Here is a 19421-nt window from a genome sequence, read left to right on the forward strand (position 1 = left end):
TTGTTCATCCAGCCTATCTTACTTAGACAGACCCGCAGAGATAATAACATGCACAAAAACAAGACAGAGCAAAACAAAGCAACAAAAGAAAACAAAAAGCCGATGACAAAAAAAGACCTGTAGTTAGTTCACAGACTGTTTGTTGGCCTTTAGGAGTGTTTTCTGGTCCAGTCTGATGGGGTGCCATTCCCTGGCCCCAAAGTCTATTTTTGGTATTCCCTGGGGACTTTATTTGCACTGTTCCCTTTGCTTTTCTGTTGCAAGCCCTTCTTTTGCCTCGGTGTGGTGTGGTCAGATCAGGTGCAATTCCCATACTGTGTCTCCAGTCTTGTCCCCTGTAGGGTTATGGGACAGTGAGGGATGTCATGTCTCATAGCGGGGCCGGCCATATGGTCTTCTCTGAGGATTGGCTTCTCTGAGCAGGAATATCGTCCTCAAGGCTTGGTGGGCCAGGATGTGCTCCACTAGCTCTTCCTCCCCCTTCATTTGCTCCCCTGTGCTCTGATCAGACATGTCCCTGTCCCCGAGCTGCAGCCTCAGTGCTGTTCTCTGAAATAAATTCTTCTGGGAGGAGGGGCAGGTATCCACATTGTTGAGATTGGGGCCAGCCCCTCAGACCTCTCCACTGGTTCCCTACACCATGCTGGCATGTTGCATTTTCATCTTGGAGCACCAGGTTGAAGTCTGGTCCCTTTTTGCCTGTGGAGATACAAACAATACCCTCCCCTTGGGTGGGTTAGTTTTTCAGCACATTTTTATGCAGAACTTCCCCCTCCTCGCCCAGTTTTTTGTGGTAAAATTAGGTGCCTTGGCTTATACTGGAGTATATATGGTAATACATCTGGTGTGGAATGAAGAAATGTGTCAAGTTGTTTTGACAATGTAATCTTTGGTCTAGCTATGAGAGTAGAGCTGACCAAATGCAAGGGCATGGTATTTATTCCTGTGACCTGAACTAGAAATTGAGTTAAAGATTCATCAGTGCTTAAACACAGAAATGGATTGAAAGTTTAAGGATCAACAAAAAAAGTCCAGAGGTGGAATCCTAGAAACCATAATTGTTTACCGTGGACAAAATGAACAGGAGCCTGCGAAGAAGACAGGAGCCACTAGAAGTATGGAAAGCCCAGCACACACAGATACCGCCCTCAGGAAAGTGACCTCAAAGAGATTGCATAGAAGTCAAGGAAGGGCTGGTGAATGCCCTTCCTGCATTACAACGAGTCACTGGTGACTTGGGAGTCATTGGTGCAAGAGTTGGGAGTTAGGAGGAGCCAGATTTCATGGGGATTGGGTAGTATTTAAGGCACAGATAAGGAGCCCTGGTGGCATGGTAGTTAGACATTGGAGTGCTAACTGCAAGGTCATCAGTTCAAAACCACCAGCCACTCCTCAAGGCAAAGACAAAGCTTTTTACTTTCCTAAAGCATTACAGTCATGGAAACCCACACGGACAGGTATACCCTGCACTAAATGGTGACTATGAGTTTGGGTTTTCTGGTTGTATGTCATAGATAATAGGTTGCTTGGTAGGCTGGGAACGCACCAGCCGCTGTGCAGGAGAAAGATGAGGCTGTCTGCTCCAGTAGAAATTTAGTTTTTAAAACTTATTTCAATATTTTTCTTCTGAGTTTGGTCTCATGGGTACATATTAGCATTGCCTCATAGCAACCCTATAAAGCAAACTATAACTGTCTCTTTGGGATACATAGCATTCCCATTGAGTACGATACTTGTTTTCAGGTACACTTCAACTCTTAATAACTATATCAGAAGTTCCTTTTTTAAGTTACTGTTCTCCATCAGTCTTTGATTTCTTTGATATTTCTTCTCTTCCTCCTTCAAAGGTGTTTTATGGCTTTGTATGGGTGACAGGGTGTCTCTATTATACTGCAGTGGTTGTGCATTGGGCTGCTAACCATAAGGTTAACAATTCAAAGCCACCAGCCTCTTTGAGGAAGAAAGACAGGCTTTTCTACTGTAAAGACTGACAATTTCAGAAACCCACAGGAGCAATTCTGCTCTGCCCAATAGGGTCCCTAAGAATCAACATCAACTGGGTGGCAGTGCGTTTGGTTTTGAGTTTAATGTATAATCATCATAGATGGACAAACAGAAGAAAGACAGACATATTTAATGCACAAGTGTTGCTAGCTAGTAAGTATTTATAAAAATACCTTCTTGGTATCATATTAATTCCATAGGATTAGTTTCATCAAGGTTTTTTTTGTCCTGAAGCAGACTTTGGGGACTGAAGAGTGAGACGTATGCATTACATAAAGACTCGGATCTTTTGTGGAAAACAGGTTAGCTATGACTTCTGAACAAATAAATCCTGATGGGTACCTCTCCCTGTGTTGCTTCCTATCCAGGAGCCAGGCTCATGACCTGTTTCTTATGTCAGTCCAATGGTTAAGGAAAACCTCCACACCACGTGGCAATTATTGCTTCCCTGCAACCAGGTATCCACTGGCTTCTTTGGCCTGTGGATTCCTCTAGGGTGAAATCAGGACAGGAGAAGGACAAGTTGGAAGTTGTTGCAGAAAGATGCCTCAACCATGGATACCTTCAGTGAGCCGGGTAGATTTCATGACACCTGAAACCTAGGGCTGCAGTCTGTAACTGGTCGGTCTGAACTGAGTTAGGGTCATGTTTAGAAGATGCCCTATTTTCCACTGCCACTGTACTGACGCTGAAGGGGCTGTGTCTGTTCATATGCACCTTTCTTCGGGAGAAGGATTTTGAGCTTCCATTTGCCTCGTGGGTTGAAATGAAACGCAAAGACTTTGTTCAGTTCACATAAAGAGTGCTGTTGTTTAAAGACGTCAGGTCCACTCACTCCTCTCGGCACCGAAAGGCCAGGTCCGAAGTGGAATCTGACTAGGAGCGCTCAGCCGGCTCCCGTTTCACTCTTTGATTCTCCACAGTCTAAAAAATAAAATTTAGCAGTGCTCTTCCGTCTGTCATGAAGTGTTCAAAAACAGCCAGCTTCCTATTTCTCATCCCGTAAAGCCAAAACTTTCCATAACACCCCCTCCTTTCCCCTGACCAGTCTACTTGACTTCACCATTTTCGTCTCATTTCCACAAACCTCTCAGCACATATTGTCTGTACTCTAGCCAGGACTCGGATAATTTATGTGCGTTCCTAATTGTCGACTCTTTCCATTTAGTAATCACCATGTATTTGGTCCTGTGTATATAATATTACAAACTATCACAGCTCTGCTTTGTAAATGAGGAAACTTGGCTCAGAGAGACTTCAGTATGTTACATGATACTACGTAACATAACTAGCAATAAATAAACTGCCAGCAACCTAGTCCACCTCCCCTATGGATCTCAGTCTATGGCCTGTGCTACTGTAATCTACCACACGTGGTCTGCCATTTTGTTTGTTTACTAACCGTATCTTTGTCTCCATCTTCTCAATAATAAGCTTACAAGGTCCAAGTGGCATCTTACAGTGTTGGGCAAGGAATAGGTATTCAATGCTTGACAGGTGGCTGAGGGGTATATACTTTATGTGTATATGCATATTTATATTTATACACACACATGAGGAGGCTTCAAAATTGTGGGGGGAAATGGAAATAAAGCTAATAAAGACCATTTTTCCGACTGCTTTGAAAGTCCCCTGGGATATGTTCACGAGAAAGACTGGGCTTTCTACTTCCACAGAGAGTTACAGTCTTGGAAACCCACAGGAGCAGTTCTCCCCTGTCCTATAGAGTCGCTGTGAGTCAGCATCAACTTGGCAGTGACTTTGGTTTGGTGGTTTGTATATGTTCATTATATTGATGCCTGGCACTGCGTGATCATCCAAAGGGCATTATTCTAGACTGCCTGGCTCTAGAACCTATGCGTTTAACCCTTCGTGAGCAATGCCTTTAGAAACCACACTGACCTTAATCCCACCTACTGGTTGTATGAACTTGGACCTGTTTTTCCAGCTGTTGCTGTAAGGGAAATCTAGATGCCAACTGGAGTCTCTCAGTGCAGGAGAGCTAAATCAGAGACTGCAAGGCCCCTCCCTGCTTTACCAAAAGCCAGCTCCGAGATGGCAGCACGTCTCTAGAAGCTAAATTCTCACTGTCACCTCTGGTTTCCGTTACTGCTAAATTCATTGGCAATACAGATCCTGGTAAGTGTTGTAGTACCGTGTGTGTCTGTGTGTCTGTGTTTGTCTTGGTAAAGCATGGCATAGGCTCGTGAAAGTCAGAACCGACCGTTTGCACCAGAAGCCAAATAGCTTTAGATTGCTTGATATTTCTCACAAGCCTCAAAAATCTTTAGTCTCCTCCCTACAGTTACATTCTCCCTGCTTCTTCTCTTCCCTCTCCTTTCTCCTTCATTTCTCTGTCTTTTCTTTCCATTCTCTTAGCCTCCAGATTCAGAGCACAAATTAATTCCTCTTTTTATTATTCCTCCCAGCATTTTCTTTTGTGGCCTTAGCTCTTAACAATTGTTCTTGGGAGGTGTTATCTTTTCCTTGTGACCTATCAAAATATTTTCTTACTCCGGGATAGTTTCATTTTTTTTTAAAGCTATTTAAACCTAACTGGTATGCAGGACCCATGGGTCCCCTGCATGACACTAAAATGTCTCTTAATTACTTTCCAGGCCTAGCACCTGGCTTTATTTTGAGAAATAATTCAGTAGCTAGTAGAATAAATGTGACAAAGATCTAAAGCTCTCACTCAAAAACTTGTGGCCATCAAGTGAATGCTGACTCATAACAACCTGCTGCTGCTTTCCAAGCCTGTAACTGTTCATAGGAGTAGAAAGCCCAGTCTTTCTCTTGTGGAGCTACTAATGGCTTTGAACGACTAACCATACGGACCACAGCCAACACATAACCACTGCGTCATGAGGGCTCCTGTATCAAATGCTAGCATCAGGAAATATAGTCACTCAGGCGACGACACAGTTAATGGAAATGGAAGTTTGCAGCCTCATAACTCAATTTTACATAAGAGAAAATACTAGAGTTGGGGGGTTACAAAGGTAGCCCTTTAGTCCAGAAAGTGCATAAGATAATAGCCAGGAAAAAAAAGTGAGTTCTATAAGTCTCACCTTTAGTGAAATATATTCAGACTAGGCAAGCGGATATAAATAACTCTTCCTTGACCATAAATCTTTTTCAACTGATAAATGAGCATCTTAGGGGTTTCCTTAGAGCATAAGCTCAGGGATTCTGAGTAAGCTCTTGATACAAATTTTCTGGCAGAAGAGCCATGTAATAGAAGACGTGACTAGCATCTGCAGCAACTTGGCCATGACAGGAATTGAAGTGCTTGCTAACGGAACCAAGGAAACAAGACGAAAGGTAGAAGACCTGCACCACCTGTGAAAGCAAGCCAGCCCTTCCTACTCCCAAAACGAGCGACGGCGTGGGGGGACTCACAGGGACAGGTCTCCTCTGTCCCATGGGGTCGCTATGAGTTGTTGGGGAGTTGGTTTTACAACACCTGTTACAGAAGTAGTGCACACTACCTAGGGCGCTGCCTTTACCTTACTCCCTGGCCATGTGCCGCTGTATAGGTCACTCAAGTTCAAACTCACTGCCACTGAGTCTATGCCAACTCATAGCAACTCTAGAGCAGGGCAGAACTGCCCCTGTGGGTTTCTAAGGCTCTATCTCTTGACAGGAGTAGAAAGCCTCATCTTTCTTCCTCAGAGCTATTGGTGGTTTTGAATTGCTGGTTTTTCAGTTAGTAGCCCAACACACAACCCACTCTGCCACCAGGATGCCTCTTCTATGTGAACAAGACCTGACTTGTAATGGCTCAGAGCTATACTAAATATGTGGCCCTCAACAATTTAACGTACTGCTTCGGGCTGGGCTTTAGCATCATCCATGAAATGAAACAAATCAAATTCACTGCCACGGAGTGGATTCCAACTCACAGAGACCCATGGGGGAGGGTAGGAATGCCCCTGTGCATTTCCAGACTAACTCTTTGCGAGAGTAGAAAGCCCTGCCTTTCTGCTGCAGACACTGGTGGTTTTGAACTGCTGACCTTGCTGTGAGCAGCCCAATGTGTAACCACTACACTCCCAGGGCCCCCAGTAAAATGAAAGCCCTGGGCTAAAGACTCTTCATGGTTGACTTGAATCTCTCTGATGAGCACACTTGTTCTTTTTTCTTTTAACATTTTGTCACATTCACTCTATTTCTCTCTTCCACAGATCTGAGAGAGAGGGGTACATACATACATGACTTTTAATTGCCCCCCAAACCAGTTAACAGTTGTTCATGAGATGACCCTTCACTCATGCTTCAGTTTATGTGAAGTGGCTTCATAAAGTTCATGGAAAATGGAATTAAAAGGTAATGGGATTTCTTTTCATGAACTTTTAAAAGCCTCTTTGTGTCTGCTTAAGGAGGACATTTTTCTACATAACCACAACCGAATTCTTATACCTAAGGAACATACCATCCATGCTGTGGTGACGTGAGTTCTTCTTCTTTTTTTTAATCATTTTATTAGGGGCTCATACAACTCTTATCACAATCCATACGTACATCAATTGTGTCAAGCGCATTTGTACATTCATTGCCCTCATCCTTCTCAAAACATTTCCTCTCCACTTAAACCCCCGGCATTAGGTCTTCATTTTTCCCCTCCCTCCCCGCTCCCCCCTCCCTCATGAGCCCTTGATAGTTTATAAATTGGTATTTTGTCATATCTTGCCCTGTCCGACGTCTCCCTTCACCCACTTTTCTGTTGTCCGTCCCCCAGGGAGGAGGTCACATATAGTTCCTTGTAATCGGTTCCCTCTTTCCTACCTACTCTCCCTCTACCCTCCCTGTTTCGCCACTCACACCACTGGTCCTATAGGGCTCATCTGCCCTGGATTCCCTATATTTTCAGTTCCTATCTGTACCAGGAGCACACTTGTTCTTAGACAAGTCATACAAGGATATGGAAATACATATTCAAATAGTATTGAGGGCATAGAATAAATAAAAGTCTCTTTTCTTATGTCCCACTTCCAGGCCTTTCTTCTCAAAAGATGATGCATATTTAGATGAACTGTTTTATTTTTCTGAGTAATATACTTATGCCTCTATTTTAAAATCTGAATTGTTTTTAATAGTTTTTCCTGTTATCCAAGCCAGAAATCTAGTTCCTTACCTTACCTTATATTTTAAAGATGCGTATAGATGGGTGATTTATATCCATTTCCTTTATTACTTTAATAGACTTAAGCACTATTTATCAACTCATCAATTTTAAGTAGTATTCCTGACTCCCCACTAAGTGTATTAGTATCTCCTTTGTTTTCCTCCACTCTTCCATTTTGTTTTCTTCGGCTCTGTCCATTAAATCCAGAGCTTTAGACCAATTTACTCACGGCTGATGAAATGATCCCATCACATAAATTTTAAAAACTGTTTTAATAGTGAAAAGGAGTGTTAAAGGGAATGGGGAAAATTAGGGGTCGAAGCCCTGGAACTGGAGACGCAGAGGCGGTATAGGGAGCCCTTTCTGAAGCCTGTAGGGTGACACTGGATAGTTGCCAGGACTGTGGAGAGTGACGCACTTTCAAAGCGCCTCGGCCAGCCACTCCCTTTGAGCATAGTATCAATATTTTCGACTCAGCTGGTCAAGAGATTTGGTTGCTATGCAAAAACCCACATGGTGTCCTTTTTCCCTGGTAGGGGGATTAAGTTGCTAGCCAGGTTCTGGCCCATAATTTCCCCATTCTGACTAGTGCGCTGGTTCTCTCGCAGTTTTAAAAGTTGGGTCTGTCTCGGGTGCTGCTCTCATGACCCTGACTGAACTGGCTTCAAAGCTCTGGTCATTACTTTTGTATCCCAAGGTTATGTTTAAATTCTCTTTTGTAGACTGATTGCTTTTCATCATTTTTTAAAGGTGAATTCTGAAAATCAAAAGCCAGTGAAGTATGATTATGTTAATATGATGGGCTCTGTAGAAGCTGTAGTAGTCTTATGTCATCACAAAGGGGCCACTCAGAGGAGAATCTCCCAGGCATCAAAGCCACATTGATTCTGTTTTATTACACTCCGTATGTTGCCCCAAATCATGCTACATTTTAGGTGATTTCATATTATGCATGGCTTTAATTTTTAAACATTCCCAAACTTGAAGCATAAGATGACAGTTCTCAAATTTAGCTGAAAATTGGAATCACCAAAGAGGTTTCATTGAGCTGCGGTGTAGCCTGAGCCCCTGGACTTCTTAAAATGCTGCCAGGTGCTTCCAAAGAAGTAAACATTAAGGACCCTGATCACTCGTGCCAGTCACATCGAGGGCAGCCAAAAATAATGAAATAGAACAAGCCCTTTCAAAACCAGAGCAGAAAAGTAAAATCTGATACCCATGCAAGGTTTATAGAATAGTTTCTCCCTCCATGGCGGCTGTCTATATCGCACACCACTGTGTAGAAGGACACACTTCAGTTTAACGTAAGCTCTTTAGTAAGACACACTTCTCCACATTCAGCTTTTGAAATGTTTTGCTTGGTGCTGGTTATTTGGATGGAAAGCTGATTTTGTTTTAAAACCTTTTATTTTCTTTAGATGAATACTCTGGGGTGCGGGGAGTCGGAAATGTTACAAGGAAGGGGAGGTGTGAACTTGTGTCATATCCTTGATATTTGTGCTTGTGTGTTTCCATAAATTGATTGATGGATGTATCTTGCGTGTAAGACTATGGCACTGGGTTTTCCAGTAGTGATGACTAATTTGTCTCCTTCCCAGGGTCAGTCGAAAGGGTCCTTTCCAGTGCTCCTCCTAGACACGTAGAAGAGAGAGCGGTGCTGGCCGGCCAGAGGTCCTAGTAGGTGTAGCTGGGGGTGAAGAGCGACTGGGTGGCAGCAGAACCCGAGGAGCCTGTGTGAACATACTGCCCCCTGGCTGCCTGGCTGTTAGCCTGAAACACAAGGGAAAGAATAGATGGAGTTAGAGTGAACCAAAGTCCTGGGCTTGATGTTCTCTGCTTCTTATTTAAAACCATCTGTACGTAGTGGGAGCCCTGGTGGCATAGGGGGTTACTAGTTGAGCTGCTAACCGAAAGGTTAGCAATTCAAAACCACCAAGACTTTCTACTCCTAAAAGGAGTTAGGGTCTTGGAAGCCCACAGCTGCAGTTCTTTCTGTCCTATAGGGTCGCTGGGAGTCAGCGTTGACTCGATGGCAGGGAGTTTGTTTAGTTTGGGCTGACCTGGTGGGTGAGGCGTTCCACTACCACAAAGACGCACACCCTGCGAAACCTGCAGGGGCAGTCACCCCCTGTCCTGTAGGGTCACTGTAAGTTAAAATTGGCTCGGGGACAGTGAGAGAGGGAGTAGGCAGATGAGTGGCACTGAGGGTTAGGCATTGCTCACTGCAAGGCTGTGGCTCCAACCAGCTCCAATGGAAACACTGTGGGCAGGAGTCGCCGTAGCTGCAGTGGGCGTGGGCTCGGTTCTGGTTATACCTTCACGTGAATGTTCTTTTCAGGGATTTTGCTGATCACTGGTGCTGCTCCCACCGCCTTCTTTCTATAAAGGCATCTCTTTCATAGCCTAGCTCCCTGAGCACATCGTGGACAACCCTAAAGTTGGCATCAGTTACTGGAGAAATTTCTTGTTAGTGCCAACATATTGTGCCAGCAACACGACTCAAAACTAAGCGCTTTGCTGTAATGTCTGACCATAATGTCTGGTGACTTTCCTCGCTGACTCCTCCAACTGCTCGTCTAGACTTTCCCATGATGAGGATTAAAATCTTCATGCCTTCTCATTCTCAACAGTTTCTCTCACCTGCAGTCAGTGATCAACAGCTACATCTCATCTACAAGGTGAATTCCAAATCTAGTCTCTTTCCTCTCGTCTGTCTCGTTCCTCCTTTCTAAGACCAACGGAATATCTATATTTGATATTTAGCCACGTGCAACTTTATGCCTAATAAGCCATTGATCCTTCAATGATTCCCATTCTCCTCCCAGTGAATCCTTTGCTCTATATGGAAACATGCCCAGTGCATTTCTGTTTGGCTAAATTCTAAGCTTACAAAGGACAGGGAATATATCTGAGTTGTTCACCTCCGTGCTTGGCTCCTAGTAAGTTTTCCAAAAATAGTGATTAGTAATAGAATAAAACCTGTTTTTTTGTACTCAATCATCCTGCTAACCGTTTTAGACCTTTTTCTGACACACTTCTCTTTCTTTATTTTGTTGAGGCTCACACATATGCTTCTAAGTGCCAATTCCAGCCAGCTAGCATTGACTCATTGGCAGTTGAGTTTTGTTTTGCTTTGTTTTTGTTTATAGATTGCTCAAACTTTTTCTTATGTCTTGCTAGAATCTTTGGTTCATCCTATCATATTATTACTGCTTCTCTTGTGGGGGTCTCCTCTTCCTAAAATGAATGGTGTCCTAGGCTCGGCTCTTAGTCCTCTTCCTTCTGAATGTCTTTCTTACCATTGGCCTTCACGTTGCTGTCATCAACTATGTAGATAACATACTCCCCATGGAGATAACACAAAACTCTCTTGCCCTAACATTTCCACTGAGCTCTAATGCTGCATTTAAAAATATCTAGTACCCACTCTCTGCAGATACCTATATGACCTGACAATAAACAAGCAAATAAAAAACCCAATGCCACCTTACGTGAGAGAGGCAGCTGTAAATATTAATGTGATCAAGCAGATAAGAAGTAGTAGCATCTTACCAGGGCCCGCTTCATAAAGGCTTCCTGGGTTGCCTTCTTGTTGGCAGCCTTGCCATTCCAAGCACTGAGTGCACTGGCCTGCAGGGCCCGCCCATAAGAGAAACTTAGTTTCCAGGGCTTTGGCAGAGGGCAAAGGTTGATGGCATTGAGGTTGAGAGTGGCATCCTCTTCACTCATGCCACCAGACAAGAAGCAGATTCCTGGAAGGAGAAGAGCCATTACATTCTAGTACCCCCGCTCGTGTACCCTGAGAAAGAAAACAATGACCGTGAATGTCACGTCTCCATCTCTACTCTGCTTGACGTGCATGGAACTCTGGGTTAGAAAAATAAGTGTGCTTTGACTGGGGCTACTTGGGCTAAGGAGAGGATGACTTTAATGGATAAGAGAGAATGACTTAATGAATAAGGAGGGCGGTAAAACTCTGAGGAAATAAATGGATTTTGAAAAAGAATGTTTGGAAAGTGATTGTGGTAGCAAATGTACAATTCTGCTAGATGTGATGGAACTATGGAATGATTTGTTATGGATCGCTTCTGTGTGTTTAGGTAGACTCAGGGCAGTCTCTCCCAGAGTGCGAGGGGAAGTGCTGAGTGCCTGTGAAATTGTCTGACTCATGGCCAGAAGCTCCTCCTTGGTGATTGTGGCACTCCTTCAAAGGAGAAGGCCTGAGACTTCCAATTAGAGCAGAAACAAGGTCTTACCAGGAACAGCTGCAGGAACAGTCCGGTGGAGCGCTGTGACAGTGGCCATAGCCACTTGCTCTGGAGTATACTTCTTGGTGCAGGCATGCCCAGCAGTCACCATGTTTGGCTTAAGAAGAGTGCCCTCCAGGTAAACATGATGGTCATTCAAAGCCTTGTAGACAGCAGCCAGGACCTGAGGGGCAAGAGATTCAAACAGGTGAAACCTAGAGCCACTCTTAGAATCATGTTCTTAGGTACACCTGTATTACAAGGATGAAGGAATGCCCCTATACTGTTTAGCCAGAGCTTCCCAACTAGCTATGGGGCTCCAGTAGGGCAATGCATTGCAAACTTTAGCCACTGAGCACAACAAAGCTGTCTTATACCCACTACCCCTACCTTAACGGCTCAACTGCATGGGCTATTGACAGAGTCCTGCTTCCTAGAAGCTCTCAATACATGCTTCCTGTTACTCCCATTGCTTAACGCCTTTCTTTGGAGACTGCCCTAGTTTATTTGGAGATATCTAAATGGCCTCCATTCTCTATCTCTATCTCATTCTCTACTCATTTCAAAATAGATGTTTTAGAGACAGAAGTCATTTCAGAGCTCATTTCAGTCCACCCAAGTTTTCAAGAAATAAACTCAAGTCAAGTTCCATTATGACTTTCTTATTCTCTCGTGGCATGTGTAGAGACCCACCCTTTTCCAGGTTTGCTGTGGAACATGAAGAAAATCATATGTGAGCACAGTATTTTCTAATTATATGTTTCTCGTGTGAGCCTACAGAACTTATACAAGGGAACCTTTTAAAAGTTCATGGGTAAATGGAATTAGAAGGTCATGGCATTTCCCCACAAACTTTTGAAGTCTCCTGTGATACTTGTGTCAACTTGACTGGGCCCACTTGATTTGTGCCAACTTGACTTGTGTACCCTTGTGGCAACTTGACTGGGCCAGGATTCTTAGTGGTTTGGAAGTTAAGGCCTAGTCATCCCCCATGATATGACCCCAAACAATGTAATGAACTTCACAAAGGGATCTGCAGCGAGAAGTCAATTGTAAGAAGATGAGGGTAGAATGCAATCTCCTTACTTAGGTCACAACTCTGATGAAATTGAAAGAAAGTTTCCTGGGGTGGAGCTTACTTCCTATATAAGTTGACTTGGTGGAAAGCTTACTTGCTTTTTGCTGAGTTTGGGTGCTGCATCTTGCTCAGTAACCTCTGGTCCTTTGGTTTGAGGCAATGGGCTGCCATATTACCTGCTGTTTCCAGGAGTCATTGGCAGTCTGCCATCTGACCTGCCAATCTTGGATTTCTTGTCTCTCCAGTCACAAACCTGACCTGCTGACCTTGGATTCACCCCTCTCTGCAGCCACCAATCTGTGGCGACTCAACTGGGCTTGTACTTCTATAACTGTGTGAGCCATCTTCTTGGTATAAATTTCTATATTGATACAGATAACTCTATCTCTATATAAAATGCCATTGGTTTTTCTTTTATATCTATGAGGAATCATTGGTTTTGCTTCTCTAGAGAACCCAGTCTAAGAGATCCCCTTGTATGTAGCTTACATATAATTAAACAAAGGTCCAGAAAGATCATATGATGAACCTAAGGTCCTACAAGCTAAGTTTTTCGTACTGAAAACCCTGCACTTCTTCTATAGCATTCAATATGCCCCCAAAGTAGAAGAATTGGTCAACACCTCCTTTGTTCATTCTCAATGCTACGTAATGATTATAACTTGAAGAATATTCCAAGTATAAAATAGCTATAACAACTGTTACTTAAAAACAAGACTTTCCAACAGAACTTTTTACCTTTATATCCAAGACTTACCTTCTCACTCACATACTGGCAGTGTTCCATGTCATGGTCCCCATCAGGAATGACCTCTGGTTCCACAATGGGTACCAACCCATTCTATGACCAAATAAAAAGGGGGACAAAAGTAAAGATGTGCTCACTGCGATCCTTTTCTTAGGAGGCGATTGAACAGCTGTGGTTCATATATGAAATGAAGCTCTCCAGGTGAAATATGTGAAATACAATTTAGTGACCTAATGGTAGTGAAAGGAAATCTGATGGGCTATCTAGCCAGAAAACATAACAAAAAATGAAACAAGAGCAGTTGTTTTTGAAAAGGAAAGGGGTTAAAAAATTACAAATCTTAATTTCTATATTTCATTCTAGAGACTCTTCTAGTAGTTTTAGAACCTGACTTTCACTCTTGGGGCAATTGGCTTAAATTACTAAGGAAGCTACTTGTTGTATGACTTACTTAATGATGTTAAGCGGTGCTTTCAGTTCTAATAGGCACTCTCAGTTTTCCACTGCCCTAACAACCCTTATACAGTCTCCACAGAAGCAAATGAGACTTCAATTGGAGTCAGACTTTTGGACACATGTTGGAAGCCTTTGGGATCAAGTCACCACCCTCCCTGAAAGGGTTTGGATTTGGACTAGATCAGAACTCTCAGCCTTCAACTAGGGTCTAGGTGGAGCATATCTTGGACTTGTCGAGCCTAGAGAGCAACTGCTGGGTCTCAAGGGCCTGGTCACTTTTAAGACTCAATTGTGGCCATTAGCCTTTTGCTCATGGCTTATTAAACGCCTACTGGATTGCTGGTAGGCTTCCCATACCTACCATACCTGGCTACATAAAAAACAGTGGAGTAGTCCACCAAGATATACTGGAAAAGTAAGAGGCAAGCCTTGATGACTTGGAGAGTCGGGAAGAAGGGCTCTCAGAGAAATGAGCCTGTCCAGTCACTGCTGTGTCCAATCCAACTCTTGACAACCCCATGTATCTTAGAGTAGAATTGTAGCCCAAAAGGTTTCCAGGGGCTGAATTTTTAGACATAAATGATCAAGTCTTTCTTCTTTGGAGACTTCTGGATTTGAACTCCTAACCTTAACCATTTGTACCACCCAAGGACTCCACAGGCAGTGCTGGTCTATTGTTTTGTTTAGTTCAAAGGGAAAGCAGCGCACCTGTTGACAGATGCTAGCATAGCGGGCCAGCGCGTTGGCGTTCTCCTGGATAGCGAGGTTGGATGGACACTGGTCAGCGATCCTCAGCACAGCACGCCACTTCCCAAAGTCAGCCCCATCCTTTTTATACTGAGCACAACGTGCAGAAAGCCCATCAAGCCCTGCAAGCCACAAATGAAAGGAAGCCTTCTTTGAGTCTTAGTCCCTGTCATGAAAAGTCTTTCTTGTCTTGGCTTTCTGTTAGCAGATCTTGAAAACCTAAACCACTCATGCCAATAAAGATCACAGTACAGGTCCAGGAGACCTGGATGAGATAAATTTAGGCTTGATGTACATAGAAGATACTCCTTAATTAGAATCAAGGAAACTCATTTTCATCTATGTATTCTTTATTTTAGTGCTTACTATGTTCCAGGTATAATGCTAGGCATCTTGCATACCTTAGCTTATTGAGTTACCATAAAAATCCCAAAAGTTAATATTTCACTTCTCTTATAGATATGAACACTGAGGCTTTGAGAGACATTGACTTTACTAAGTTAATATGGCTAAAGAGGGATAGTCAGAATTAAGATCCTGATTAGCTGTGTGGTGGACGGTGATCTTCTTGAACAAGAAAGTATCCTGAAAGTTTATTTGAATTGAAAGTGATGGAACCAAGATTCACACCCGTGTGTGTGTGAACCTGAAGGCTGGAGCCTTTCATCTCCACTCCTGCTAGACTTTTCTCTAAAAATACTAATTTCAGGAACAGTACACCGCTCTGTGTAAGGCACTCTGGTCAGTCATATTGGTACTTTACCTGGTTTGATCCACACACTTAACTCTTAAAAAGTAGACACGACAAATCTCTTTTTCTATAAGAAAACAGAGACTGAGATCTAAGTGATTTCCCCAAAGCCACACATTTATTAAAGGGAGGGGTTAGGATTCAGAGTTATCAACATGGTTAACAGTTCGAAACCATCATCTATCTGCTCCTTGGAAGAAAGATGAGGCTTTCTACTCCCGTAAAGAGTAGCAGGGACAGTTCTGTCCTGACCTATCAGGTTGCTGTGGGTTGGGATCAACTCCACAGCAGTGAGTGGCTTTTCTTCATTTCTAGCACTTGTCTGCATGTCTTCTATCAGAGGGGTGTGTCCTTACCTTGAATGGTGGATTCCTTGTTTGTTCCTGCAAGAGGAGCAGCTCCTTGGTCTAACTGTGAAAACAAATCATTAACAAGGAATGAGCAGGTGTGAGATGTCACAGAAAACACTGGCAGAGCTCCTGGTACTGATGGCGCTAGTGTTTCACACGCCAAGTTGTTGAATTTAGAACAGACGTCACCTGGATAAAAACGATGTAAGCACAAGCGGTTCGACCGTAAGCGCTGGACAGTATGAAAAGCACAGACCTAGAGCTTAGGGCACAAGAAGCTTGGACAGTACCTGCCATGTGAGTACCGAGCCACTGAGGGCACATTTGAGCTCCTGTATTTGTAGATAGCAGGCACTGTGTGATTACATGGAAGCTCCGGTGGCATAGCTAGTTATACTTGGGCTGCTAGTCAACAGTTCTAACCCCTGAGCCACTTAGCCACTCCACAGGAGAAAAAATGAGGCTGTCTACTCCTTTTTAAAGTCTCAGAAACCCAGAGAGGCAGTTCTACTCTATCCTATAGGATCACTATGAGTCAGAATAGGCTCAATGGCAGTGTTTTATGTTTGTTTGTTTGTAATGTTATTACAAAAGAACCCATGGTGGCCTTGTGGGTTAACTGAAAATTTAGCAGTTCAAACCCACCAACCACTGCTAGGGAGAAAGATGAGGCTTTCTGCTCCTGTAAAAAATTACAGCCTCAGAAACCCCCAGCGATGATTCGACCTTGTCCTATGGGGTTGCTCTCTGTCTATGACCGTGAGAGATGTTATTACAGGAGGTCAAGAGAATAAGACTGTAGGCTCGGCTCTCAGAACAGCAGAGGTTCCTAGCGTTAGAAAGCCTGAGATAAACCCAGCTCTACCTTTCACTGATGGTGAGCGAGCTCTGGTGTCTCTTTTAGTTCAATGTTGTCACCTCATCTCTATAAGGATAATGACTGAGTCTACTTTCTGAGGGTTAAATGAGTGTGTGGCATTGCAAGTGCCCAACAAATCCTAGTTTTTCACCCAAGAAGTTTATGCAGTATTCATCACAGGCAGAATTATATGCAAGATATCTGTTCCATCTTGCATATAATTGTATATAAAGTAAAGTAGGTTACTTTAAAATCAGAGTAACCTAACACCACTGAGTGAAGAGGAGCCCTGGTGGGGGAGTGGTTTCACATTGGGCTATGATCTACAAGGTCCACAGTTCAAACCACCAGCCACTCTGTGGGAGACAGACAGGGCTTTCTACTCCCATAAACACGTGTTGTCTTCTTGGAACCTCACAGGGGCCGTTCTATCTTGCCCTATAGGGTTGCTATGAGTCAACATTGACTCAATGGAAGTGAATGGGTGAGCCATTGAGTCAATGCTGACTCATAGCGACCCTATAGGCGAGAATGGAACTGCTCCTTTGGGTTTCCAAGACTATAAATCTTATTGGATTTGAACAGCTGACTTTGTGTAATCAACTACCTCACCAGGGCTCCTTTTAATCATATTGATTCAACTATTTTGTCACAGGAACTGCTTTCAAAAGTTCTTTCATCCTGAGGAAACTGAGATGTCAAGAGATTACATGCTCTGAGGCAAGCTCGTTGAGAGACCAGGACACCAGGAGGGCAGAGAAGTCTAGAAGACAATGGACGCATGCGTGTCCAGGCTGCTGCGAGCACTGGCCGTGCCCGGCCTATGGGCTGGGAGGGAGCCTCAGGTGAGGCTGGGGCCAGACGTAGAGTCACCTTGATTCCCACGACGATCCCCTTTTCCTTGAGGATAGTTTTGAACAGTTTCCCCTGGCTGTCCTTCTGGTAGAGCGTCTCGTGGAAAAGGATCACGCCGCCGATGCTCTGGTTGACGGAATTGTCCACCGTGAAGAGCATTTCTCGGAACTGCCGGCGGTTCTCCTCGGTGTTCTCCACCTGGATCCTCTGCAGGCGGTTTCCCATGGTGCCTAAGGAGGGCAGGGTCAAGGCGGCAAGAGTTCAAGCAGGGCTTTCCTGTCCCCTCTCCTACCAGGAAGGAAAACAACCCTCTTTTCGGAAATTCCCATTTTCAACGCTTCAGCTTCATTTGGTTTGCCTCATGGTGGACTACAATCTTGATTTCTGTCAGGATACTGCTTGGGAAATGGCCCGTGAGTCCACTGCGTATACAGGGGTCTAGGTGGAAGCCACTTGAATATGACAGTCCTTCTGGTATCTCTACCTTCCCTAGACCCAGTCTCCAATCTGACCCACTCTCAGTCGATGCTGACTCATAGGATAGGGTAAAACTTCCGAGACTTTAACTCTCCCCCGCCCCTCTTGTTTTATTTTATTTATTTATTAAGGCCAAACAGAATTTCTTATTTTTACAAAGACTAGTTTTTCACAGGAGTAGAAAACTTGTCTCTCCCACAGAATGACTTTTGGTTTCAAACTGCTGACCTTGTGGCTAGCCGCCCAACATAGAGCCTCTCTGCCACCCATCTGACTAAAGAGAGGTAGGGCAGGCTCTTGCCTCCTCTGACTTTGTGCCTTTTGATGTAGGTGGTGCAGGCTCACCACATCTGCCCCCTGTGCCAGCCTGGGATTCGCTCAGCCACAGGCTCTGCCACCCTCACCAACTTGGTTGAGTTTAACCCAGGGCTTCAAACTGGTCCCCAGGAGCCATGGTGGCACAGTGGTTAGTCATTGGGCTGCTAATCACTAGGTCAGTAGTTCAAAACCAGCCACTCTGCAGGAGCTTTCTACTTCCTTAAAGAGTTACACTCCCGGAAACCTACAGGGCAGTTCTACTCTGTCCTACAGGGTCACCACCCAGTGAGGATTGACCCAATAGCAGTGGAACTAGTTTGCTCAGAGAAGCCCTCCAGCTGAGATTTGCATTTCCCAGATATCCTGAAAAAGATTCTACATCTTACATTGTATTTCTTATAAATCACCTGGGGGGGCTTCATAAAATGTAGATTCTGATTCAGCATATCTGAGGTAGAAATGCAAATTCACGGAAGGTGGATTGAACTTGGAAGAACCTGTTAGGGGACCCTGCTGTAGCCTGACTTCCCATTCACAGCAGATGTCTGTCTATCTAACCTCATCCCAGTTAGCCCGTGTCTGGTACGGCTACAGCCCTGGTTTAAGGCACCTGGACTTAACCTTGAGAGTTTGTGCCTCTCCCTTTAGTTTTCAGGAATCTGCCAACAGGGCTAGGTCTGTGCTTTCTGAGTTTCCGAGTCTCACTTCCTCGGTGAGGTAGGAGCATGCAATTACCAAGTAGCTTTTGTGACGTGTAGAATCAAGAGTGCGCTGTGTCTGGCACGCTTACCTACAGACTCATCTGCAGCCAGGATCCCCTTCCCATTGGCAACGATGCGCTGGGCGATTTCGGAGAGCTCCTTCTTCTGCTCTGGGGTGAGGGCTGGGAAGCGGTGGGCCATGATGATGGGGGCCTCTGAAAAAGAGTGCAGGACAGCCATGAACAGAACTGTGGGTGACCCAGAGAATCGCACACTCAAATGGCTTCACTACCACCACAGGTGGAGTGTAGAGCCACGGTCGTGCAAGACCTCTCTGACCCGTTACCAGGGTCTGATAAACCAATGAGGTCTGGCTTGCAACACCCACCCAAGTAACTGCTGTTAGCCCCTCTGGACAAAGGCAGGGTGTCCAGTGTTCATGGTGAGCTCAGCTGAATGCCATCCAGGAGCTAATAGGTGACTGGCCCATATGACAATGAATGCCGTAAGGGACTACCTGCATATTCATGGGACTCCTGGTGCCATCAGGTGCCCTGGATGGTTTTTTTTTTGTTTTGTTTTGTTTTTTATATTTTCTTTTCTTTTTTTCCCTCTTTTTTAACATTTTATTAGGGGCTCATACAACTGTTATCCCAATCCATACACACATCAATTGTGTAAAGCGCATTTGTACATCGTTTC

General features: G+C 44.3%; 1 protein-coding gene across 1 annotated transcript in view; it reads right to left on the reverse strand.

The window, feature by feature from the left end:
* Positions 1–8009: 8009 nt before the first annotated feature.
* Positions 8010–19421, reverse strand: part of ALDOB (aldolase, fructose-bisphosphate B) — a 17359-nt gene continuing 5947 nt past the window's right edge. The window contains exons 2-9 of the mRNA XM_004710977.4: positions 18809–18934; positions 17242–17453; positions 15516–15570; positions 14370–14530; positions 13215–13298; positions 11389–11563; positions 10685–10884; positions 8010–8902 (exon numbers count right to left, since the gene is read on the reverse strand). Of these exons, the coding sequence (XP_004711034.1) occupies positions 8807–8902; positions 10685–10884; positions 11389–11563; positions 13215–13298; positions 14370–14530; positions 15516–15570; positions 17242–17453; positions 18809–18920 (1095 nt within the window). The 5' untranslated portion in view covers positions 18921–18934 and the 3' untranslated portion in view covers positions 8010–8806. The remainder of the gene's footprint in view (positions 8903–10684; positions 10885–11388; positions 11564–13214; positions 13299–14369; positions 14531–15515; positions 15571–17241; positions 17454–18808; positions 18935–19421) is intronic.

The sequence above is a fragment of the Echinops telfairi genome, unplaced genomic scaffold (assembly GCF_000313985.2).
Source record: "Echinops telfairi isolate 266 unplaced genomic scaffold, ASM31398v2 ScPeMD7_7410;HRSCAF=8448, whole genome shotgun sequence".
NCBI lineage: Eukaryota > Metazoa > Chordata > Mammalia > Afrosoricida > Tenrecidae > Echinops > Echinops telfairi.